The sequence below is a fragment of the Heloderma suspectum genome, chromosome 7 (assembly GCF_057233095.1).
Source record: "Heloderma suspectum isolate Gila_16-S chromosome 7, 16-S_ref, whole genome shotgun sequence".
NCBI lineage: Eukaryota > Metazoa > Chordata > Lepidosauria > Squamata > Helodermatidae > Heloderma > Heloderma suspectum.
This window is the reverse complement of record NC_139464.1, coordinates 113668972-113695871: the sequence shown is the minus strand read 5'-3', so window position 1 is coordinate 113695871 and position 26900 is coordinate 113668972. Positions and strand designations below refer to the sequence as shown.

Sequence of the window (26900 nt, the reverse complement as noted above, 5' to 3'; positions counted from 1 at the left end):
GCACAGAAAGCACACCTCCCACAACCTATGAAGAGACACGCAGTTGCATTCTGTGCTAGTCGAAGCTTCCAAGTCATCTTCAAAAACGTGTAACCTTTCTGTTTTTCTACTCTGTTAGCCTTTCTGTCAGAACTCTTATATGCAGATGGTTGCGTACACAGCCAGAAAAAAGCGAGTCATTTTTAGGAACACACCAGCCCTGCTGCTGTGACATCTTGCCATATGAAGACTATTAGACTTTTTCCTTTCTTGTGGGGCTCGCCTGCCTCTAACAACTGCAAAACTATCAGAAATGGAGCAGGTTAACCGTTGATTTAATTTGATAAGTAGCTTATCATCCGACCCTAAAATTCCAGTAACGGATGGGATGTGGTAGGTTGCAAGAATAGCTTGATGTAAATCTTGAACAATTCAATTTTGTTTTCATTTAAGAAAGCTATTTTATGTTGCAATGCAATTCTTCAGTGGTTGTACTTTGCACCTTCAAGAGTTAAACAGAAAAATGGAATGCCTTGAGAATGTTGGCAGAGAAGGAGAGAGAGAGACAGAAAAGGGGTTTGTTTTCCATCCTCTCTGGATGGAATCCCGGCACTTTGAAGGCTAACTGATGATTCTAGATTTAAGTTTGTTTCTTAGTTCCTCTGCATGGAGCTGAGCAGGGAGAAGGAATATATACCAAGAGACCAACTTTTTAAGACATGCAGTTCCCTTTGTAGCAAAAGAAGGATATTTTTGCATCGTCCCTGGTGCAACAGATACACAGAGAACCCTGGGAGACACAAATCCCTGTGCAGGGGAACTCCTACCAAAATGATTTGTTTTGGCTTCAGTTTTTTCTTCCCTTCCTTTCATGGAAAATCACTGTGACATTTTAACCTTGCCGTTCTTTAAGAGTCTTGGAAAAATTAGCAAACCACCTGGGACTACCAGCTCCAGACCTTCCGCCGTGCTAGTTGGCATGGCTGCTGTACTTTTTAGGTTTGAAGATCTGCTTTACAGTTGGGACAACCTAGTGTGGAACCTGACTTCGCGGGTCCTGGGGACTTATCGGTTCAGAAATCTGCAGGTTGTACGGCTCATGCTTAAACCATGGTGCATCTCCAGAGCTGTGTACCAGGTAGGGGGGAAAAAATTAAAATATGGGGGAAAAACCTGTTCTTAACCAACTCTTTACTTGGAGGAAAGTGCCTGGAAAATCATGCAAAGCTCAGTCTTCTATGGCAGTGGTTCTGAAACATTGTTCTACTGAGGTCCAATATTCTAAGTACCGCTTCATGTAGGGCATCTAACTATTGTACCAGATTCATTGTCTCAGGATATTTCTTTGTTTATTTGCTATATTGGGATCCCACCACCTCCTCCAAGTCGCTCAGGGCAGGGCTTTGATGATTTATTTGAAGCGTTTTTACTCCACTTCTTAGCTGAAAAAGGCTAAATCTTGCAGAAGTGAAATGAAATGTCATCTGCTCCCAGAGCAGCTTAGAAAGTTCAATAATACAACAGTTCCTGATTTCGGGTTTACAATCAAAAAGATACGACGCAAGAGAAGAGGGGATGGGGGGGGGAGGCAAATTCAGGCATGAGTTCTTAGGTATAGAGTTCTTAGGTATAAAGTTCTTATAATGACCAGCTGGAATAAAAACAGTTCCCGGGGAGGAAGAGCCAACCATTTCTGGTTTCTCAGCAGAGCTGAAGGAGCGGCCTGCTTTCCGTCTCCCAGCTGATGTAACAGCTGCTGCCAGGTGACTGTTGATGGAGGGAGGAGCCTGAAGGAGCTGGCTTCTCACAGGGGAGATGGTGCTTCTGCTTCCCTTCCCTCCCTTGCCTCAGCTCGATAGAATAGCTCGTGCAGGGTCCCTGGCCACCATCTAGTTCTGGTCACTGTCCATTTTGCATGCCAGATAGAAAGCTGAAGGTTGGGATTGCGCTCCATCATCACTGTCTGGCCCCATCATTTATTTCCTCCCTCCTCTACAGGCAGTATGAGTAAAGGCCACCATTCCCCCAGGTGACTTCCTGGAGCAAAATGTTAGAGGAAGGACGACCATTTCTTGGAAATGGTCGTCCTGTATATTGCACTAAAACATGGGTGTTCACAAAAAGTAACAGGATGGTGCCAAAGCAGTTCCAGCCATGATGATTAAAGCAGTTCTTGCTTCGATCGATTTGAGCGTGAAAGTAAAAGCTGCATTGTCCAGAATGCTAATTCACACTGCCCAGGAAACTCCTCTCCTCCACTTTCTCTTTTATGTTAACAATGATCAGACTTTAGATAAACAGTACGAGAGCTGCTGAAAAGTGATTGAAGCTTCACGTGCGAAAACGTCCTCAGACTTCCGCAGTAATGGACCCCCACCTTGCCCTACAGAGGAGAAGCAAACTGTATAACTTGCAAGTCACTCTACAGATGGCAGCTTCCCAGATTCTGGAACTCGGGTCACACAGGGAGAACACAGCCACCACAATTTGGTTAAAAATAGAGTTTGGATAGAGAGCCTTATAACTGGGCTTCTCCTTAGAATTCCCAATGATTTTTTTTTAATGGCTGTGCTTAGTTCAAAATCTTTAGTAGCTTGCTGTTTGACCATCTTCCTCACACTCCAGGGCACTAACTCATACAGCAGGCACAAGCTGGCTGTGTAGCCTTACCAGTAGAGGTGCATTCCCGCAGTGTATGGAGCCTGGCTTTGGACTCAGTGGATGCTTTACCAGCAGGGTAAAACTTTCTCTTTGGGCAACCATGGCAAATGGATCTCTCTGGGCAAACGTGGTAACAAAGTGATTCAATAGGAAAGCGGGGGACTCTGGTCCTGGAAATATGGGATAGGTGCCAGAGTAGAGTGGAGAACTATGCTGGCAAAGAGTAATAAGGAACGATATTCGAAGCCAATCAGACTCCAGGTTGTTCTTAGAGCTGAGACCCAGAATGTGAGGGATGCCCAAGCAGAAAGAATGAACCACTTGCTACCTGTATTCCACGGCAGTTAGAGGGTCCATAGCAAAGGGTACAAAAGACTCTATGGTCCAGAGGCTGGGCCGATGATGGGTCAAAACAAAGGGAACAGTAGTTTGGCTGTGGCGAATGAAAAGAAGGATGTTCCTTGCCCCTTGATTGATTGACATTTGGCTGGCTATACAGGGCCATAGCGGTACAGGTGAAGATAATTAGCCACGGGTATTCAAAACAGAAAAGGTATCATTAAGTTCATGCAGGTGGTATCTGAACCTGCCTATCTGACCAGGGAGTGGGAATGCTTCAGGATTGGGCCAGATTTCCTGCCAGAGTTTTGGACTGGCCAATTCAAAGAAAACGTCATGGGTTCATTGGCAGTAGGGCCATCTACACAGCACTGCTTCCAACCTTCACTCTGTCGTAACTGTGCAGCATTGCAGCTGTGAATTAGTTTCTGCTGCAGTACATGCGTGATTTACTGCAGACTTCTCCAGCGGGAAAATTCACTGTGCCCTGACACATAGCCATTGAAGCGAAGTAAACTGCAGCAGTTGTGCTGCTCCTTTTTTTTAGCCATTATATTTAAATGCACAGCTGCGCAGGCATATGAGGGTGGGAGTACAACACTTAGGGTTTTAGTGGCTGTTTTGTATTTTAGGGTTTCTTTCGTGCCTGTCCATTCCTTGTTAGGTAAAATGTGGGTGGTCTGCTCCTTCATTACCATGCCAACTGTTTGGCAGTTCTCCAGCCCAAGACTCTCTCAATGGTTTGCACACCCCAAGACGTGTGCCCATGAGAGGTACGTGCCTACCCATCATTCCAAAATGGTGGCTGGAGCAAAGTTGGTCCTGGGCCTTCTGTTCCCCTGACACTCCCTCCCACCCGGCCCTTGGCCACTGACTCCAAAGCAGCCATTGCGAAGATACAAAGCTACGAAGCTGTTCACAGATGTGGTTGAAAAAATGAGCACGCTTCTGTCTGCCTCTGTAACCGCGCAGCCCCAGAGGAATGGGGAGGAGTGAAGGGGTGTCACAGAGTGACACAAGCACTAGGCATACCTAGCACACACACACCAGAAAATGCGAAGTCAGTTCAGGGAAGGAACAGAAAGCTTGCAACCATGGGAAGCCCACAGCAAACCAAAAACACAGCAAATGTTTGGAATTTGGAAATCTGCATTTTCCAGGTGAAAACGCCGGTTTGGCTGCAAAGTGGCGACTATATCATATGTCCCAAAGGACCTTGAATCGCGGCAGCCCCAGAGTAAATGGCTCATGTAGATGCAGCCTGTGTGGTGGTATGACAATCAGTTAGGCATTTATATGTTTTTCTAGTTACAGGGAGCAACTCCTTTTAATCTAATCAATGAAGGAAGCAGATACACATGGTCGCTCCTGCCAATCTGCCGCTGTCCAGAGCCATATCATGTCCTGGCAGCTTTCTCATGTTGTCAAAATGGATTCTTGAGCCAAGGTGTCAGGGTAATGCCAATGAAATACATAGTGTAGAATATACGTGTCCAGAGAGCCAGCGCGTCTGAGCTCCTCTGTAACACAGTCTTTAAACGTCTGCTAGAATGTAGAGAAGGGTTAAGTTAAGATAGAGAGAGAATTACACTGGGGGGGGGGATGAATATGCGTAGATCTGCAAAGGGGTGCAAAGGCAAATATGAAGAAGCACAACTGGCAAGGGCTCCATCTACACGTTGACTAATCAGCTGGGGATCATTTGACTGCAAATTATTCTGTGCCCCAAACATTTTTTTTAAAAAATCCCTCTGCAAGCAACACAGTGTAAGACAGCCTTCCTCAACATGGCACCCTCCAGATGTGTTGGACTGTAACTCCCATCATCCCAGTCAGCATGACCAGGGTGGCTGGATATTATGGAGGTTGCAGTCCAACAGATCTGGAGGGTGCCAGGTTGGAGAAAGCTGGTGTAAGAAATGTTTGGATGAGGTGTAGGGTCGCCACCTTGCAACTTGGATGACTGACATAGTCCTAGACCTTTGCATCTCCCCCTGAAGCAGGCAACACAGCCATGGCTTCTCCTGCTTCTTCCCTCCCCGGTTTGATCACCCATCACCTTTCTTTACTTCCTATACTGAGCAGCTTCAGATGTGCAGCACAGCAGGTGAGGGAAGGCAGCAGGACCAGGGAGGAATGAGCAGGACAGAGGTGCTGCCAGGTTTGAGGGGGGCCCTGGGCAAAGTGCCTTCTTTGGGTGGCCCTGCTACACTGTTTTACCTTTCCCTCCCCCCTTACCTTTTGTTGGGTGGTGGATCAGCTCTACTCACTCACTCCCTACTATCACTGCCCCACTTTTTTTATAGCCTTTGGGCAACAGTGAGGGTGTCCTTGCTTGCTTACTTGCCACTGCCCTGCTTTTTTCTTTTTACCTTTGGGAGGGTGACTCTGTTCTGCTCTTGGGGGGCTCACTCCTAGCTGCTGCAATGCCCTCTTTGGCTGCGCAATCCCAAAGATGGCCCCTTATTGGCTGAGCTCGCTGCCACTCTTGCTCTTGAGGAAATGGCTTAAATTTAAATGATGTGTGGCTGCTGTCTTCCTTATCTGAGCAGCACTTTGCTTCCTAGCATGCTATGGCTTGACATGTCACTGTCAACGCGCCACTGCCTGTCTGCATTGTTTAGGGGTCCTCCATGCTGTCCCAAAATTGCAGGGTCCTAGACTTTGGCCCTGTGGTCCAGTCCTAACAGCACCACTGCATGGCTGCTTTGTCTCCCACTTCAGTGGGAGATGTAAAGATCTTTGTCCAGTGTCTGACTTGCAAAATTGTCCTAATGAGGTAGTTTCTTTTCTTCAGCCTAGGAATTATCGGCTAATTAGGAAACTGCTGTGCAGAACCATCTATCCAACTTGGAATGCTGTGCATGGATCCATAAAGCCAGTCTGTGGAAGCTCAATTAATTATTGCTGTGCTTTAAATCAAAGCCCGTTTAGACCACAGAAGCATGTCCATTTTCCATGGCCCGCCTTTGCTCACAATTTTAGCTCTAGATATCACCACACATATACATATATGGGCTCCTTACACCCTTCAGTTGTGTTTTGTGCAATTACATTATTTCTCCTGTACATTTTGAGGGATCAGAGTAAATACACCCAAGATCCTATCTCTTAGGGCAGACCAAGCTGTCATGGCAGATATGAGGCTACTACTGAAACTTATTGCCCCATTCTACCTCTCTTTCCTGTAATGATGAAGCTCACTGTGTAACATAATATGACATGTCATTATGCAGTGAGTCATCCACCCTCCCTCAACCAAAGGTTGCTGCTGGCAGGGCAACTCCCAGTGTGATGAGATCATGTCACGTAGTTTGTTTCACTAACTCAGGAGTAGGCAACCTAGTGCCTTCCAGATGTTTGGGACAAGGACTCCCATAGTCCCTGACATTACCTATGCTGACTGGGGCTGATGGGAGTCCAAAACCTCTGGAGGGCACCAGGCAGCCTGCCCCTGAACTAGCTGTTATGAGGAAGAGAAGAGAACCAGACCCCATGTCTCCCACCATGTCTAGCTGTGCCGCTTACAGCAATTTGGTTTTCAGCGAATAACATTGCATAGAGTTATTAATGTCATGCTTAAATGGAATTAGATAAAGGGAGATCTATGCGCCTTTAAAAGGAACATAATGAAACTGGGCACCAGAATTTCCTCCAGGGTGTAGTAGATTCATTTTATTTGTTTTGTTTTCAAATTCTCCTTTGCATTTTCCTCTGCAAAGGCTGTGCTAAGAGAGGAATTCTGCTCCACTGATTGTGTGGGAGCCTGAAAGAGCTGTTTCAAAATTGGGTCCTCAGTTTTTTCTGTTGCTGAACAGCAAACAAAATGCCAAATCTTAGCATGAAACAGTCTTACAGAACATGATCTCCATTGGGAGCTCCCACCCTGTTTTGTAGACAGGATATGAGGTTGAGACATAGATACACATCAGCTCTGAGGCAAAGAACAACAAGAAAACTTGGAACTGCACATTGGAACTGAAGAATATTGTTCTATGCTCTCCACTTCCCCAAGCGGTGAGAGGTTCCAGGGGCAGTTCTGCAAGATTTAGCTTCCTTTTGGATTAGAGATCACTGAAGACTTATGTCTGTTCCCCCCCCCCACTCTCTGCCACTAGCACATCGTAAAACACTAGTCTCTCTCAACTTTCCCCTCCCTCCACTTGGTGTTCCTGTGTGTCCTCCTGGCACTTGATATGCAGACATGAGCAGGTGAAAATGTGTATTTCCATTCCATGAAGATCTTCACCTGCTGATTTCTGCACAAGAAGGCAGCTCTTAGAGATGCAGGATCAGACCAGGGCTGCCTTGTACCTGCTCCATTGGCAACTTTAGTTGGAAGTGAAGTGCGTTTGTATGGAAGTTCTGATCTTGTTACCTTTGAGAGCTCATTCACACATGCACTTAATGCTGTAGTCATGAATACCCATAAGAACCATCCCATAGCAAAGAAGAGAGCTTCAGCTATGGGGCAGTATAATAAGTGAAATGAAATGTCATCTGCAGACCAAATAACCTTAACCACTTTCCTTTGCTCTACTTATTTACATGGCAAGTGTAAGCTCTCTATATGGCAGAATGCTTCACCATAGATTCAGGCTCAGTATGTGGGATGGACGCATAACTTCTTCTTACTTAAACTGAGAATCTTGTTCACCAATGGTAAAGTCAATCAGACTTTCTCCCAATGGTCTGAGTTCAACTAGAGTTTCAGGACAGGGTGCCCTTATTTGAGAAATGGAGGAAACTTGAGATGAAGGAACATTACCAAGGAGACAATATGGGCCAACAACTGGAATTATAGCTTCCCTGTGCTCAGACCATATTGTAATGGCCGTTAAGTGACCATCTTTGTATACATGAATGCTTGTGAATGGTTATTGATGATCAGTTAATGTTTTCTCAAAGGGCACAAATGACTGGAACCTGTTGCTTCAATGGACCCTAATGGCTGGTGGCAGCCCCTTCCCATTCCATGTACAAAAGCTGACTGGACTGGCAGTTGAACCATTCTTCAAGACTGGCAATGGTGCAGCATTTTCCCCCACACCTGAAGGCAGCAGCAGGCTAGCTTAGGGGGCGCAGGGCAGGCCTCTTGGCACACAGCTCTCTCCTCCAGCACTTTGCTGCTGCCTCCCAGCATCTGCTGCCTGAAGCAGCTGCCTCACCCTGCCTACTACCAAGAGCTCTTTGGTGACCTTGTATTCCAAGCTGGCGCATGGCTACAGAGGAGCCATTTCTGATAGACTGAGTTGTGCTTTGTGAGTAGGAACAGTTAGTTGCAAATGCATAGAGGACACATGGCTGAATAGTTGTACCTGCACCCTATCCAAAGCATTTATTTCAGGCACAGAGATACCTCTCCATCTCTAATATAGGGTAGTGTAATACAATATAAGCTGATGCCTTCAGTATCAGAGGCAGTATGACTTTGTATGCCAGTTGCTGGGGAACATGAGTGGGAGGGTGCTATTGCACTCATGTCCTACTTGTGGGCTTCTGATAGGCATCTGGTTGGCCACTGTGGAAACAGAATGCTGGACTACATAGGCCTTTGGTCTGATCCAGCACAGCTCTTCTTAGGTTCTTATGGAACTGGGAATGTTGTGGCCTAGAACCTGGCCAAGTGAGCTATCTGGGACTGGATGTATTCAGGACTCAGAGTTGTCTTCTTGTACAGAAGGGAAAATGAATGTGAAATATCAACCCTGCAATTGGCAGGCTTATGAAGCTTCTAGACTGGTCAGGTTTAAGAACCTCAACTTCTGCCCTTGCCTGGTCAACGTAGCATTCCCTTCTGGCTGCTGTACATTAGGGTCTAGGTACCCCAGTTCTTCCATTTCTGAGCACCAGCCATCAGTTTCACTTTGAACAACTGCCTTTAGGGACCCTTGGACACCCTCTAAGCCTAGATTTAACTATGAAGGCTCATTATCCCAACCTGACCCTGGCATTATTCACAATTTTTATTTGTGGATTGGCCCAAGGGAGCAATACCCAAATAATTTTGGTGTGCACATTCAGAAATAAGAACCGTGGTTAAATAGCAGACAGATGGACACATTGCTAAAATATCTGATCAAAATACACCAACCAGCATTTACTGAGTTCAAATATTATGGAGGTGGTCCCAAATATCCCCTTGTTGTGCTGATCTGGGGCTGAAAGTGTTGTGTCAAAATATAGCTATGTCGAAAGGCTGACATAAAAGATCAGTGCAATTGAGACTTACTGGTGGTCTCAAGGCTGTGGTCTCTTCAGCTGCTACTTATTTAGTTGCTAGAACTAATGCTTTGTCTACTCTCATGTTGCCCACAACACTTTTAATCCCTTCTGCTATTTCATCTTAAAGGCCTTATGACTCCAAAGAAATTCTGAAAAAACCTCTGAAGAACTTCAGCTATTTTTGCCAGAACAACACCATCTTTAAAGAGAAGAAAGATATTTTGTGTGGCTACTAAGATAAACTAAACTATCTCACTAGGAATTTGCCTCTCCAAAGAAGAATCCCCAATAAACTATAATGTTAAGGGACTCACCATAGTTTATGTGAGATTCCCTAACATGTATGAATATTTCGTTCCCAGCTATAGACAGAAGTTACTACGTTGAGAATAACAAGAGAATGTTGTTATACCAGAGAATAACAAATCCAGAGTAGATAACATGTTGACGTTGAATGGGCTTTCTTTCCTTGATGTGATAAGAACATGGCACTTCCCAAGTTACATGGACATTTTCATCTGGGAGATGCCACATGATCTCAGTTGAGGACAGAATCCTGGATAACTGGAAATACTCTGTTATGCCATCCAAAGATCCCACATTAGTTCATTTGGACCTTGAGATTTTAGCCTACTCTCAGTGCCATGTTAAATTCATGCGTGAGATCTTAATGATATAGGGCGGGATACAAATGTTTTAATTAAAATAAATTTAAAAATAATGTTAATGTTTTGTGTTCAGGAGTTTTTTTTAACTAAGGGAGTCTTAAAATATTTAATTCGCAACCTCCAGTGTGTTGTTGCAATCCAACGCCACACATCAGGCACAGCTGCTGATTGTGGAGTTTCAGTCAAGGACTCGCACATGTATGTCCGTCACTTGGAGGTTCAATGCTTGCCAATGGAATGTGTAAACCAACTCTGTTGAAAAGCATTGTGTTTGAGGCAGCGTGAGGTGATGGAAGCGTTCTATCTGCTTGTTGTATACTGAGTTAGACCATTGGTCCATTTAGCTCAGTCCTGGCTGCTCTAGTTGACAGCAGGTCCCCAAAGTCTCAGATGGAAGTCGTTCCCCTGCTATCTACAATCCCTTTTTAAATTGGAGATGCCAGGACCGAATGTGGGCCCTTCTGCATGCAGAACAGGGGTTTTGCCTTGAGGAATGGTGAAGGGGGAGAGGCTCTGTTTGCCATCAGGCCACCTGCCTTGCCACATCTGCAGCCTTGGGAGCCTTCACAAAGGAGCAGCGGCTGCTTTTGGTGAGTGTGACGGAAGGAATTTCGGACAGCTTGAAGGCATCTGCCCAGAGAGAAGCTGTTCCCGTGTTGCGTCGGCTGGTGCTTTGCTGCCAAGAGACAGCCAGGAAGGGAGTTGCTATGGAGATGAGGGTGCCCTTTCTTGGCTCAGGACATGGGACCCTAGTGAGAGGGGGTCTCTTTCTGCTGCTTGAGGGGGGCTGTGTGAAGTGCCTTGTGGGTTCCTCCTCCTCCTCTTTGGTGTGGGTTTGATTTGGCTGAGGTATCTTATTGTTAGGTCTCTTAACATGAACTGTTTAGTGAATGTGAGTGTAATGTTGATATTATAGGTGCCAGATATTGTTAATGGACGTCTGATTTAAATTGTTGATGGGTTTAAAATGAGTTAATATTGACTTATAATTATGGCTATAGTATTTGTTTTGTGAACCGCTTTGAGAGCAGTATTGTGGGAAATCATTGGTATACAAATGAATTGACTATGACTCTGCCACTGAGCTGTGGCCTCCAGACAGCAAGGTGTGACTCCGGTGGTGTGAAAGAGCCCTAAAGAGTTCCATTTGGGAGAGTGCCCCAACATGGGTGTGTGTAAGGGGTGAAGATAAAAGAGAAGGGCTGAATTTGGAATAAACCCACTGGTACAGACCTTTCAGTGAATTTCCACATTCTTCCATTTGGCCAAAGATATTATTCTTTTTCATAGTGATTAGGCCTCCGTGCTTGAGAATTACATGATGTCACAGGCTTTCTATAGAGACACGGTTGATCAATGTGTGTGTGAAAGATGAGGCCTGAAATATTAAATGTACCATTTAACATTTGCAAAAGATATAGTTCTTGATTTATAACTCCATCGTTGGCTAGATAAATGTGAGATTTGAGTTCTGTAGAGGCATTTCTTTTTTACTTTCAGGCATGAGGTATTAAATGTTTCACATTAATCTACCCAGTTATGAGACTACGAAGCTTGAGGAAACAGAGATTGAAGAGTGGAGCGAGCTTGGCTCCTACAAAGAGACCAGGACCAGATTCCAAAGTGTTATTGCGGTGTAAATCAGGAGCAGTTGTTCTTAACCAAATGAACCCAGTCCTCCTTGCTATAGTTGACAGTGGTCTTTATTCTAGTAGAGCAACCTGGATAATTTGCCCACTAACAGGAAGAGACCTGAGACATGCAACAGGAGAAGGAAGAAGTAGCTGGTGGCAAGAAAAGCACCCGGACGTTTTAGGGCAAGTTCTTGCCTCTGATCCTAAAAGCAAATTGATCAAGGCAAATTGATCAAGAATTCAGTTATCAAAACAACAAGAGGGATCAAACAGGGGTAGGAAGCAATCAAGGAAAAACAAGAAGACAGTGTGGAGGGACCATAGCTCAGTGATAGAGCCACATACTCCACACGCAGAAAGTCCAGGTTCAATTCCCAGCATTTCCAGTTAAAAGGATACAGTAGCAGGTGATGGGAAGCACCTCTGCCTGAGACCCTGGAGACCTGAGCTGCTGCCAGCCAGAATCTGATCTGATATAAGGCAGCTTCTTGCATTTACTGAAATTAGATTTTGTTCTTTTTTCCCTCCTGACATATTTTGCGGGTAACAGTTCTCAAGAGACAAGGTTTTAGAAAGCTAACATCCATTCAAATATGATGGTGACAGAAAACAGTCTTAGGCCACACTTTGACATAACAATAAGCCAGGGTGATCTGGGTTTACTGTGAATGAGCAGCATGCTGGTGCATGCAGCCCATTTGATTCCTCCCTTCATGTGGTTGGGTAACCAAGAAGCATTGGCGGGATGATGTCTGAACTAGGGAGAAAGGTGGGAAATTTGTGGCTGGGAAATTTTAAGCTGAACTTACTGAATTTACATTTTCCAAACCTACACATGAACCAGAACACAGTGATATGGCAATATTCACATTCTGCTGAATTTTGCAGTGCAGTTCATGAATTTAAAAAATGTGCACAAAAATGCATATAATAGGGGAAAGTACACAAAAAGCTGCTTTATATTTGGGGGAAATGACAAAAAAGCATATGTTTAGGAAAGTGTACAAAAATGTGTATATTTAGATAAACGCACATTAAAAGATGAATTCAAAAAATGCTTCCTGTTTAGTTTTACTCACTCATGCAAAGGCAGGAGTGATGTGGTAACAAACAGGCTGTGTAAACCAGCACATGACTCATTCACAGTAACCAGGGTAAGTCAGGCAACTTGACATTGTTCTGTGTGACCAAAGCCTTAGAGCCTTTCTACAAAAACCTTTTCTTGTGCGCTTGTGATTGTTCATTCCTGGTAGTTTGCTGGTCCTTTACACGACGATTGTTCATCCTCTACACGGTCTCTCTCCCATGCTTTGCAACTATTACTGGATTTTTTCCCTAACAAAGAAAGTCTGGTATTCTTTAGAAAGGCCAGAATGAAAGCCTTGTGTAATTGCACAGTTCTGCTATACTACAGTGCCATCTAGTGGTTGTATAATGAAACATATAGAAAGACCACCACCACCACCCCACCACCCCGGGGAAAAAAGCACTTGTAAAAGAGCCATCTTAATCCCACAAAGAATCTGGAAGCAGAAGCCTCAGTAAACATGTGGGATAAAAGGTTCATGTAGAAATGCCCTTAGTCTCACACCGCTGAAAAGCTTCATTTATAAACGTGTTCTGTTCAATGCAGCTAGAACCTGCTAATCTCTGAAGACGACTCAATAACATCCCAACAAATAAGAAAGAGCTACCATCTAAAATGATTCAGAATAAACAACATAGATATCCATTATTGCTGAACTTTCATACATCCCAATCTTATTCATGTTTATTCAGAAGTAAACCCCATTGCATTCAATGGGGCTTACTTCTAAATAAGGATGCATTGGATTGCAGCCATAAGCTGTAACTTCGCTGATCTGCTCAGCCTAGTAAAGGAGAGTGAGCAGTTCTACACAGAATGAAGAAGAGCTGTTGCTGAACTGCACATTTAATGGCAGGATAGCATCCAAGGACATCTAGCAAATACCAAGACATCAGACTTGGCTGCTTAGTGTAATTAGAGGGAAGTAAGACTCTAGATCAGTACTGTGGAATGGATGCTAGTGGATTCAGAATGAGCCTCTGGAACCTTTTCAGTAGTATTTCAGATCTTTGTGATCAAACTGTAGTTTGAATACTGTAACACAGCTTTTTCCAGCTACAGTATTTTCAGAATACACAGCTTTTTCAGTATGTTCAGAATACAGTATTCAGTATTCAGAATACAGTATTTTCCAGATGTTTGGGACTATAACGCCCAGTATTCCTGACCACTGGCCATGCTGGCTGGGGCTGATGGGGACTGACATCCAAAACATCTGGCGGGCACCAGGTTGGGGAAGGCTGCTGTAAAATAATATTGAACTCTGTGGGAGTAAATGGATTGTGCTCAATGGGGAGGCTATGGGGAAGCAAAGAGGCTGAGCATTGAAAATGTGAGGGCAGGAAGTATGCGGTTATTCTATAGTTCTGTGCCTAGAAAATTAGCAAATATGACAGGCACCCTTGAGAGCCTTCAGACTTTACAGTTACATGTTTAAACATTTATGAGTCCTGAACAGCTTTTCTTACCAAAGGAAAAAAGTTCCAGAAAGGGATAATTAGCCCCAAATGTTTCATAAAGTACTTGAGGGTTTTTTTCCCTGTGTCTTAAAAAACATACATCACCTTTTGCTTGGTTTCATTGTTGGCACAGAAGAGGGGTTGTGGGGGTGGGGTGGGGGTGGGGAGGAACACATTTCAAACTCATAGTTGCCAGAAAAATAATCTGATACGATGATAAAAATCTGTCTGAGAAAGCAAAGAAACAACACCTGGCTGGCTTTTCACAGCTCCATTTGAGAAAGTACAAGAGGCTTATTAAGCCTTTGGCTGAATGCTTTTACGCTACACACGTTAAAATAAAGCTTACCTTGTGCTTTACGACTTTCTCTAGCCTATTTTTCTCAGATTTGCTAGAAGCAGCAAAGGTCTCTCTGCCATGTGGATGCTCCTTTCCTTCCACTGTGCCCACGAATGCCCATTTTCTTCAGCAACTTGGTGAAATACACCTGTTGCCAAGAAATAACCTGAAACGTAAGTATTGTGGCAAGAGAAGGTATAGTAATCTCAGATTCATTGGACACCAAATTAATTCAGCGTGGTAGAGTGCCTCTTGCCACTGCATTAAGCCTCTTTCTAAGCAAATAGCAGCTGCATCTAGAAACAGAATGGCGCGGAATGTGTAGACCATCGGGCTGATAGATGAAAATTAATTTATGAATTAGATCTGCATCCTATCTTGCTTCAGAGGAGCAAACTATGTCTGCCTCGTTTTTCCCTCAGCAGAGTAAGCCTGACATCCTCCTGCCTTCATGCTGCATGTGATTCAAGCGTTGCTTGTGTTGTTTCTCTTTCCATTTGCCCTTTCCGCCAGTGCGTCAGGTGGTCTTTATAGAAGTGCCACAGGAATGCTTATTCATGTAAACATGCTTTGGTTTATTTTATTGTTAATGTTTTAAAAAAGAAACTCAGGCTGCAAGTTCACTGTGGAGTAGGGGAGGGGAGTGGGTCTGTGATGTTGCGGGCAGCAGCCAATCTGCGCTGTGCACACCTGGCTTCTGCTGTAAAGCAACAGAGCTGGCTTTTGCAGTGCTCAGCCCTGGCAAGGACTAGCCAACATGGCAAATGTGCCTCCACAACCGCTTAACCCCTCAACATCATGGTAGTGCTGCTAGCAACAGCACGGAGGGCACCATTCCCCCCGCCGCCACAGTGCCCCCTTGGGGTGCTGCTACATTAGGACATAGCATCATTCCAAGAGCACTGTGGGAAAGAGAAAAGGGTCAGGGCCCCATATTTTTTCTCCCACAGTGCCCCTACAAATAACTGTATGTCATGACGTAGCATCATTCCCACCCAGGAGGAAATGGTTGGTAGGAATAGTGCCCACCAGGTGATCCAGCACTGGCCAAACTACATATTAAAAAAATAAAATGAAGTGGGGGAAACTCACTGATGCTTGCCTAGTAAGCTCTCCAGCCCTGAAAATTTCTAGAATGTCTCCTGGGCCTTGAAATATGTGGCGTGGTGTACAGGTTAGTGTTGGACTGGGACCCAGGAGATCTGGGTTCTAGTCCCCTCTTGGCCATGAAGCTTGTTGGGTGACTTTGGGCCAGTCTCAGCCTAACCTGCCTCAAAGGGTTGTTGTGAGGATAAAATGAAGAGGAGGGGGACCATGTAAGCCATCTTGACTTCCTTGCAAGAGGAAAAAAAGGCAAGATACAAATGTAATAAATAAATTTGCACCCCCTTCCTCCCCACCTAGAACCCTCCCATTTTAAAAATCGATCCAGAAACATTTGCCTCCCTCTAGAGGAGACCATTCTGGCTTAAGTGGACCAAATGTCGTGCTGCTATATGAGGAAGCTCCATACATTTTGAGAGTGGCTTTGCCCTTTCAGATTTTTATTTTTATATTTGGAAGAGACAAATGCACATCTATTGACTAAATTTAAATGACAACCCCCCTCCCACGCCAAACTGGGCTCTGTGCCTTGTTCCTTAGTCCAGCTAAACAAAATGTCCAGAGGAGAAGTGGCCGTTCCCCTGCTCCCTTTGAGGAACAGTTGGAATACCCAAGTGGTTGTGTTTAGCCATGGATGAGACATATTTCGTGGAGACGAGAAGATGACTAACAACACAGGTGGAGCTGATCATTGGCTTGAAATAGGTCTAAATTCAAAACCATGAGTCATCTGTACAGTTACCTATTTTCTTTTCACATAAAAAGTTGGCATCTGCTTGTTGAGGGGAAAACATAGCTTTTGCTATCTTTGGCATGGGAAGATCCTAATAAAAGTACCCAGCCATAGGTAGCTTTTTACAGCATTTGTTTTTCTGGGAGCTGGCCAAAGGGAGATACCGGTGGATCATAGACACATAAACTCAGCTTTTTAAGGCGATAAATACTTCCTTTCCTGTGTTATGGGGGGACATCTATTTTGTTACATTAGCTGTTGTTTATTATTGCAGTCAGGAACTACAGCTGCCATATGGTATTTTCAGAGCTCTCACTTAGAAATCCAGAGTTAGCTATTCAGAAGTGCTGGCATATGTATATTCAAGGGGAGAATACCCATTGCTTCTTTGTCTGAGTAGATGCCTTGGAGCAACCTCTGATTTACTACACTTGGCACAGTCTAATCCAGTGCTTTTCAGCTGGTGGTATTTAACAATATGCTATTAGGTGGTAAGAGTGCCACTGGTTGAAAAGCACTGGTTGGAACTGGAAGCAAGTACTCCTGCCATCTGCAATATTAGGTGGAGAGTGGAAGCTCAGTTCCCTTCTCAGTTTAAGAAGGATGCAGACAAGCTGGAGAGGGTTCAAAGGAGGGCAACAAAGATGATCAGGGGACTGGAAACAAAGCCCTATGAAGAGAGACTGAAAGAACTGGGCATGTTTAGCCTTGAGAAGAGAAGACTGAGGGGAGATATGATAGCACTCTTCAAGTACTTGAAAGGTTGTCACAGAGAAGAAGGCCAGGATCTCTTCTTGATCATCCCAGAGTGCAGGACACGGAATAATGGGCTCAAGTTACAGGAAGCCAGATTCCGACTGAACATCAGGAAAAACTTCCTGAGTGTCAGAGCAATACGGCAATGGAACCAATTACCTGGGGAGGTGGTGGGCTCTCCCACACTGGAGGCCTTCAAGACGAGGCTGGACAGCCATTTGTCAGGGATGCTCTGACTTGGATTCCTGCATTGAGCAGGGGGTTGGACTCGATGGCCTTGTAGGCCCCTTCCAACCCTACTATTCTATGATTCTATGATTCTATATAGGAGAAAACAATAACAATTCCTGTTCTGAGCTTTGTCTGTATGCACCTCTAGCTTGTTCAGGATACCCTTCTTTTATCTCTTTGCCCCACCCCATCAAATATCTTGCAAAAAACAATCTCCCGCTTTCTCACTCCACTTCCCCACAGGCAAACCTTCCTTCCTTCCTTCCTTCCTTCCTTCCTTCCTTCCTTCCTTTCTTTCTTCTTCTTTTAAAAAAAGCCTATTTCTGAAGGCATCCAGGTTGCTCACCTGCCATTTGCTCACCTGCTCCTCAAAAATAGCTGGCTGTATGTAGTTCAAGCTGGTTTCCCTTCATTACATTTCTAGCATGGTTTCTCAAATCTTTGTTTCGATTTTGTAAAAAGTTATCCAAGGTCAAATTCTTGGACACCGTGAACTCCCATCTGGTAGGCCACCAAGGACTAGCTTCTGTCAAACACCTGGCAAAAGTTACAAGATGTCTGTTGTGCTTAGCTTGTAAACTCATCTGCACAGATAAATGTGTAATTCTTGTGGTCAGTTTCCCATCACTGCTTATAACCTCTGGGCCTGAGAGGTTTTGCTGGCAGAGGATCTGACTTCCATGAGAGCTAAATTGTGGAGTCCTTAGAAATTATATAAACCAATGCTGCATGTCTTCAAGGACTAAGAGATGTGCCCTTCCATTCTCTAGGCAGTGCCACCGTCAGGAAGAGGAGGGTTTTTTTCAATCTAGGGATTGTGGAGTCAGTAAGCAAAGTAGCAGTGTAGCCTAAACACATGGTATTTATAAGCTGCATTCTGTGCCAAATGGCACTCAAAGCAATGCACAATAAAAACAAATTGAAAATGTAAAAAAATACACACAATAAAACATTCATAAAACGTTTTGGGGGGTGAGGGACTAAAAGCAGTCATAAAAAGCCAACACCTTAAAAAAAAAATGGTTGTCACATGCTAACAAAATAACAGCAAGGCAGGCATCAAGTGAGCTTGGTATGGAAACTCATTTCATAAAGTGGGTACCGCCACCAAGAAAGATCTACACCACATCCTTGCTGACCTTACCTGAGTAAAGAATGTAATGCAGAACATCTTCCGACCTCAGGGATATATGCATGTAGATATTCCCTAAGCGAGATAATATGGTATCCTTTAGGGTCATCTGGGATGGGTATACTATACGTGATAATGAGTGGTTGCTTTCCTATCTGGAAGGCCAGACCCAGAAGGTGGTGCTAGGAAACTGCTGTTCTATCCCCATGGCCTTTGACCTGCTATGGAGTACCGCAAGATTCCATTGTGTCTCCCATGCTTTTTAATAGTGACATGGAACCACTGGATGTAGGCATCCAGAGGTTCGGGCTCAGATATCACCAGTATGCAGATGACACACAACTCTACCTCTCCCGTCATCCAATCTCAGGGAGGCTGTGGAAGTGATAAACTGGTGTCTGGAGTCAGTTCAGGAATGGATGAGGGTGAACAAACTCAACACTTTTCAAAGGCAGCCCCAGTGTAGAACATGTTACAGTCATCCAAATGGGATGTAACTAAAACCTGTGTCACTGCGGCCAGAGCAGACATCTCTCAGAATGGGTGCAGTAAGTTAGCACACTTGCTTCAGCTGTGCAAATGCCCTCCAGGTCACTGCCAAAACCTGGGCATCCAGGTTTAGGGTTGCATCCAGGAGTACACCAGAACTGTAAATCTGAGTCTTCCAGCGGAGTTTACCCCCATCCCATCTAAGGCTGCATTTTGGGGAGGATGTTGCAATATTTTATGCAGGATAAGGCTAACTGGACTGTCACCTTTTGAAAATGTAACCAAAGAGCCTGTGGGAGGGAGACTTAATACCTTGCTGCATGTAACTTTCCTTTTCTTGATATGGTGTAGGACTAGAGGTGCTTCTGGACAGTTATAGAGGATCCTAGTGTCGTCATCTTCCATTTGTAATCTTCCCATGTTTCTCCATTCTTTTTTGAATGAATGAATCTCCATTCTTAAGACGGAATATCCATTAAGGACAGAAAGATGGAATAGCTGTTCAATGTATTTTGACTGGTAGCCTGGGTTGCCATGTATGAATTGCCAAAAAAAAAAAAGAGGACATGCATCACCAAAAGAGAGGACAAAAAGAGGACACTGGTTTGCATATAATTTGCATACACTAATTTATATGTATAGAACATACATATATTTTGCATCTATATTGTAGTTGCAAATTTGGAAATAAATATTAGAAATCTAGTACATCACATCACGGTGTGGAAGACGGTGATCAGGTGACCTGTGTGCTGGCCTCTTCAGTCTGCTGCCCAGGTGTTGGGCAACAGTTCTGATGGTTCTTTATCTCTGAACTGGGATTGGACAGGGCAGCCCTTCAAAATGAGGATTCCTTCAAATAGTGGACAATCCTCTGGCAGTCCTTTGAACAAAGGACTGTCCTCTGTAAGGTAGGATAACTGGCCATCCTAGATGGAGTTGAGCTTTGATGGGAGCTGGTTTCCTCATAGGGTTGATGGGAGCTGGTTTTTGACAGGCCTAGCTAGGTTTTAAATGCGAAGCAAATTGGCCACATAATGAGAAGACAGGACAGCCTGGAGAAGATGCTGATGCTAGGGAAAGTGGAAGGCAAAAGGAAGAGGGGCCGACCAAGGGCAAGGTGGATGGATGATATTCTGGAGGTGATGGGCTCGACCTTGGGGGAGCTGGGGGTGGCGACAGCCGACCGGAAGCTCTGGCGTGGGCTGGTCCATGAAGTCACGAAGAGTCGGAAGCGACTGACCGAATAAATGACAACAAAACTGTCATTTATTCAAAATCTCCTATTGTTCAGGACTGGGTTTTTTTGTTTTTTTTTTTAAACTACCACCATCACCATAAAAAAGTGGAAACATGGCCATCTGGTAGCACTAGAAGCCTCCATCTGGAAGCATCCTGGGTATCCAAAAACAAGAATTGTGACCCGCCCCTCACATAATTGTGTAACTTCTTTTCTGAAGCTAGGGGGCAGGCCAGGCGCACATGATGTTGTTTCCCCTCTCATACAAACTGTCCCTTTCTCTTTGGAGGCAGATTACACCACCCTCCCTAGTGGCTACATTACAGTAAACAATTCAGCATTGTGAATAATTGGCCATTTCAGGCTTTTTTCTTCTTCAAGCAAATGTATATTGCAAACTGCATGAGACTGGAGTTTCTCACACATTACCTTTGAACTGTACAGAGCATAGAACAGAGTCTTGGGCTGGCAACCTAGGACTGTTATAACTGGCAATGTACATATCTGAAATCTCTCGGAGATCGCATAGCCATTTCCTTGCATTAGTTCCCTAGACAACAGCTTATACTGGGTGCTTTTCAAGAATGTGAGATTTCGATGCTGCACTATATTTAGTTCATCCTCCTACTGATATTTTTAGGGCAGTGCCCTTTGACACAGGGACACATTTTTCTGTGGGGAAAATTTCAGTTCTCACATAAGTGGTGGGAAAAAGTAAACTATCAAAAAAACTAATGTTTCTAAAATTGGGAGCAGAAGCTTGGAAGCCTCCAGGATAAATTACATTACAAACAAACTCCGTCTGTTGTGCCAAATGCTTATAGCGTCGTATCAGAGGCCCTCTGGTTGATCTCTGCAGACTGGAATTTTGCCAGCAAGTTAGGACTTCCTGTTCCAGTTTAGTTTTTGCCATAAGAGGAAGAATAATGGGCCATGTCCAATCTTTGTAAGAATAATGGGCCATTTACAATCTTCTTTGTAAAAGGCAAAACCTAATTGTCACCAGTACATGATTTCTCTCTCTTTTTCTCTCCCCAGCCCACCCTTCCCTTCTTCCCATTTTTTAATTTAGGGGGTTAGTTGAGTAACCCTAAGTAGAATATGGACTAGATTTGAGTCATGTGCTAGAAAGGGGATGTGGAAGGAGGAAGGATCTGTAGGTATGATCTACAGTGGAGCCTCTTTTATTTCTGAGGCACTGCTGTGCCTGCCTCTTTTTTTTTTTTTTTTTTTTTGATAGGACAGTTGTGTTTCAGGGGGCACATGTCAGCAAATTCTGCACAGTATATCCATCGTGTTTGTAATGTCTTTCTGTGACACACAGCCATGTGCAGTGCTGCAATAGCAGGAGATATACCAGGCGGTATTTTGAGCTAGCTGCATGAGCAGAATTGTATCACTTCATAACTTATAACATGTTGCTTTGTATTACTTCGATTGCATTAAAAGTGGGAGGTGCTTGTAAGATGAGCCTTCCTGCCTCAGAGTGTTTTTCTCCTCCACATTGTTTAACACATGCACACCAGTGAAGGAATTGGAGAAATGGAGGTTTTTACACTGTGGTTGCAGACTGTAATATATTTCTCGATAGCTGGGTATCCAGGTGCTTCCAGACAAGGCTTTTATTGTGCCATCGCCCTGCCTCATGCACAGAATTTTGTGCGGGGTCTAGACACCATCTTCCATGCATAAACCTCCTGTATTTGCCTATCATTTCTTCCATCCTTTCTGTTACTGCAGAAAATCCATGAAGGAGAAAAAGATGGAATAGCTGCACAATGCCTTCTAATTAGTAGTGCTAAGAGCCCTCCGTCTGGAAGCACCCTCCCTCTGCAGCCTTATAATACAAACACCTATCAGAATTTGGGAAGACAACATCCTCTAACTAGGTAGTGGGTGCAGAGAAAAACTGTGAAGCCAGTTTTTGCCATCGAATTTGGGAAGTAAGAGGCTCAGGTAAAGTACTTTAGGGCGCAATCCTGGCTGGGGCATGCTGGGAGTTGTAGGCCTTTTCTCGGTCTAAACATGCATAAGATTCCACCCTTAGGGGCATGGAAGCTTTTTGTGGGAATTGATGCAGGATTAAGTGGAATTGTTGCCTGCTATAGGAATGGCTGCTTCCAATATGCTCTTCTTGTAGGCTTGCAAATAAAACAAGTATTACACAGACACCAAAAATTTCCAGGGCTCTCTCATCCAAAGCTAACTAAGTCCTGTAGCATCCTTCTCCAGCCTGGTGTTCTCCAGATGTGTTGGACTGCAACTCCCAGCATTCTCAGCCAGCATGGCCAATTGCAGTCCAAGTCATCTGGAGGACACCAGGTTGGAGAAGGATGCCCCACAGTTGCCCCTGAGACTGTTACCACTCAGGGAAATGAGGACAGCATGATAGAATGTCGATTGTTGCATAAACATCTAAGAAGAATTTAAATGTGTTTTAAAAGGCAAAACAAATGTGCCATCCTTGTGCAGAAGAAGAAATGTTGGCAGGTGTGCCTTCTCGCATAAAGGAGAGGCAAGCTAGATCTGCTTCTGCTCAGCTCTTTGTTCTCTTCTTGCATCTGGTCACCTAAAGACATGACTAACCCTAAACTGTCATTAAAATCATCACGATATGTGTCGTTGCATGCCAAGCTCCAGAAAACCTCTTACACATCACCCCATTAACCTTGAATGGATAGTGGATCAAGTCCTTGAAAGATTATTTTCTTCTGTGCTTCCCAGTACCACTAAGCTCTGATTGTAGGTGGGGGAGTTAACAAGGTAAATTGCCTCTTTTATAATCAGCCTCAGGAGAACTGAAAGAGGAATGTAACCTGATTTTTCTTAGCTTGTGGTTCTGCTCAAATGGGCTCAGCATTCCCAGGTGGATAAGGTAGCTGGGGGAGGGGGGGAGAAAAGCCTTATTTTTTACTGTTCCTATTAGCTGCTAGTTTACCGATCACCTTTTACTTCACAAACGGTATTCTCAGTGGAACTAATTATATCAGATGGTGTTCGAGACCACCCCGCCTCCCCTAGTACAAGCTCTGTTCCTCAGAGATTTTGCATGTTGTGAATTTGATATACATAGTATTTCACAGTGGAGTATTTGCTTGTGGGAGGGGGCAGTTCTGTTCATCCTAGGTCCCTTAGGTACGTTTGTGCATTGAATAACCTTCCAGAGTGTGTGCTTAGTACAGACTCAAAATGGTCTTTGATTTTCTGCCAGCATCACAGGTTTCCATATATCGAATGGATATAGGGCAGCCTCGTCCAGCCTGGTGCCTTCCCAGTGTGTTGCACCACAACTCCCATTGGCCATACTGGTTGGGGGATTATTGGAATTGTAGTCCCAACACAACTGGTGGGTGCCAGGTTAGGACGGCTGTAATAGGGGGTTGCAAAAAGTTGGCAGTTCTAACATACAGTGAAGGCTGCTTCCAATGTTGTGTTTTCTTACTCGAGTTACAAGCACTTGTGTCTGTGAGGGAATTAACACCCCCCACCCCAAAATTGTCAGGGATGCATGGCTTTGTAAGGCAGGAAGGGGTCAGGCTGTGTAATGTGGGGAGGAGAGGAATATAATTTCAGAAAGTGGAGGAGCAGGCAACACTGCAGTTTTGGAGAAGCAAGTGAGAGATTAGGCTGTTTTCCCCCTCCTCCTAGCCAGGTCCTCAGACCCCCTTGCTCTTTCCAGGTGTACCACAACCCGCTCCCCACTGCCTGTGCCCATTATGACATCTATCCTGCAGATTGGCCACTCATACCTCCTTATACTACAGTTTCAGAGGCAGTATGGCTCTGTTTGCTAGTTGTGGGGAACATGACCGGGAGGGTCCTACCGCATGCATGTCCTCCTTCTGGGCTTCCCACGGGCAGCTGGCTGGCCACTGTGTGAACAGAATGCTGGACTAGATGGACCTTTGGTCTGATCCAGCAGGGCTCTTCTTATGTTCTTATGCCCTAAGTAGCTAGGGGGCAATTGTACCTTTAATCGCTGAGAAGAGGATATTTCAGGATGTTCACGTTTTTTCATTGCTGTTGCACCTGCCAAAATGCCTTATTCTGTGCAACGTTTAAAGGTTCAAGGGCCCAGTCCTCCTTTGCAATCAGGCCCCGCTACTTTGACTGAAATAATTAACCCCTAACTCCTCCCAGCAGTTTCTTACACAGGGCAATAACCTGCCTATGTCTGCCTTTCAGTCACGGTGGAGATGGCCTCCTGCTGAGATCCATGTGTGAAGCTCTTAACTGTGGAAGGAATGTTTGGAAGGAGAAGCGGGGGGGTTGTATAGTCTGAAAAGGGAGTTTCTACACACACAGCTTTACTCACTCCAGTATGACAAGCCACATCTGCTGGGTTTGTTTTCAGCAGTGTTTCTTCACATCTAGTCACCGTAGGGCGATATTTCCCAAATTTGAGACCTAGGGCACCGTTTGGTTCTCAATTAAAATTGAAGGCATACTTTGCTCAACATTCAAGAAGAAATATGTGCCTTTTTAATGAGCTCCCAAAACAATAGGCAGGCATCCTCCCTGCAACCACAGGATAGTCCAGATAATACTGCCTCCCAATGTCCCACCCTCTCTTTTGCCTACAAAGTCAGAGTTTATGAATGGGACTGTGCTTGCTGATAGGCTGTGGTCATGCAGATGTGCCTGTCATCTGTATTGTGAGTGGCATCAAGGAATCCCGGTGTGTTTTTTACTCCAGTGGCAATGATGTCATTGTTCAGATATTGGAAGAGAGAGGGCATCTCACCCCAAGGGGAACAAGAGTGGGAGATGGATCCCATGTGGTGTCTTAATTTGGGAATCACTGGGCTAGAGAGAGAGGAGAGGAGTGGGAGATCAATTGAGCGTGTGAAAGCAGAAGGGGCTTGGGGTAAAGCAGGGGCTTTGTTAGGAGAGCTCACCTGGGCATGGGTCCTGTATCTTTTGAGCTATGCCCTGGTTCTTTTGAGCTGTCTTAATTGCCATTTTTTTTTACATTTTCTCATTGACTTGCATTGGAAAACAGAAATGGCCATAACTTTTTTAGTTTGTATGATAAATACATGAAATCTGGATACCTGACAGCTGCCATGGATCCAATCGAACCTGCTCAATTTCAGGCAGTTTGGTCCAGTGACTTTTGTGCTAGTCACAGGTAAAATTTTCTATTTTCAAGAAAATCTGTCAAAGTGAAGATTATATATATTTGTATTTGTGTGTGTGTGTGTGTGTGTGTGTGTGTGTATACATCCACATACATGCATGGAAGGTCCCAGGTTCAATCCCTAGCATCTCCAGGTAGGGCTAGGAATGAATCTGGCCTGAAACCCTGGAAAGCCACTGCTGCCAGTCAGTGTCAACAATTTTGGGCTAGATGGACCCAGGTTCTGACTCAGTATAAGGCAGCTTCCTATGTCCCTCTGAACAGAAAGCTTTAACAAAAATAGGAGTTTTTAAGTGGAGGGGAGATAAATACTGCTCATTTATACAAGCCTATGTATGCCTACTCGGAAGCCCTGTTATGTTTAATGAGGCTTACCCTCAGGAAAGTGTGCATAGGATTCCCGTACAAGTTACTTTTGCAAGGAGGTTTGCACCCTGATGTTCTGCATGTTTACTCAGAAATAAGTCCTGAGTTGTGAGCATGGTACTGCAGGCTTAATACAGTGCCTACCCAATTCCGTCTAATGAATTGACTACCCTTTCAGCTCAGTCCTATGCGTGTCATTTGTGGGTTTGTTTGTTTGTTGCATGAACTCTAGCTTCAGTGGTGAGGGAAAGGCACTTAGTACATGCTCAGAGCTTCTCTATAACTTAGTCCTAGTTTTGAAAACAGACTCATTGGCTGAATCCTGGTGAAGCCTTGGCACAAATGAAGTTATGGGGAGGAAGATACAATGAGAGCTTTTACATAACAAAGAGGAGGTAGAGGAGAGTTGCACAAGACATCTGCTTTTATGAAAAGTTGCTGGAGGATGGTAGGATGAGGAGGGATGGTTGCATGGACGGGAATAGAATTGGTAGGGGGAGAATGTAAGTGCTCATTGGTAAAAGAAAAGCATTCTGCATATGCTCCAAGGCAATCTCTATTTAAGACCACAAGAAGAGCCATGCTGCATCAGACCAAGGTCCATCTAGTTCAGCATTCTCTTCACACAGTGGCCAACCAGAATCCCACAGGAAACCCACAAGCAGGACGAGTGCAATAGCACCTTCCACCCATGTTCCCCTGCTGCTAACATTGGTGAAATGTAAATAAATTCTAGTAATTCTAAATTTGCATGCATGTATATCCTTCAGGAACTTTGCAGGTTTCTTACCTGGGGGACACCTCTAATGACCTGTGCATTTGCATACAAACTTACCAAAAACTATTGGGGAAGGGGTGAATGGAAGGGAAAGCAAATCACTCCCTCCCCCAAATTGGAGAACTCCCCTTCCACATAAACTGCTGCACCTATCATTCTGAAACTTTGCTGGTTTCTTACTTAGGGACAACTGTAGGCTGTCTGTAATTTTCAGAACAATGGTCCACAAGGAAAATAGAGAAGTATGTCCTCTTTTGGAGACCTCAAAATGTCAAGGCCACCCTTGCACAAAAACCTATGTGGCTATCATTCTGAAATTTGGCAGACATGAAAACCGAAATAGCGCTTTTCTTGGCAGTACCTACACCTCCCTCACATGTCGCTATCTCAGTATGTCACTATCTCTCATTTGTCCAGCAATACCTATCTCACTACCTCACTATGCCACTATTCAGGGGCATAGCTGTTGCTAGACAAATGCACGGTAGTGACCTAGTGACATTGAAAAACCCCTTGTAGGTGTGTTTTTTTAACTTCT

General features: G+C 44.5%; 1 protein-coding gene across 2 annotated transcripts in view; it reads left to right on the top strand.

The window, feature by feature from the left end:
* Nucleotides 1-748: 748 nt before the first annotated feature.
* Nucleotides 749-26900, top strand: part of FRMD4A (FERM domain containing 4A) — a 300096-nt gene continuing 273944 nt past the window's right edge. Inside the window, exon 1 of one of the 2 annotated variants that reach the window (XM_084811642.1) lies at nucleotides 749-1117. In XM_084811642.1, the coding sequence (XP_084667768.1) occupies nucleotides 851-1117 (267 nt within the window). In that variant the 5' untranslated portion in view covers nucleotides 749-850. The remainder of the gene's footprint in view (nucleotides 1118-26900) is intronic. The other variant, XM_084811641.1, reaches the window with a different exon arrangement.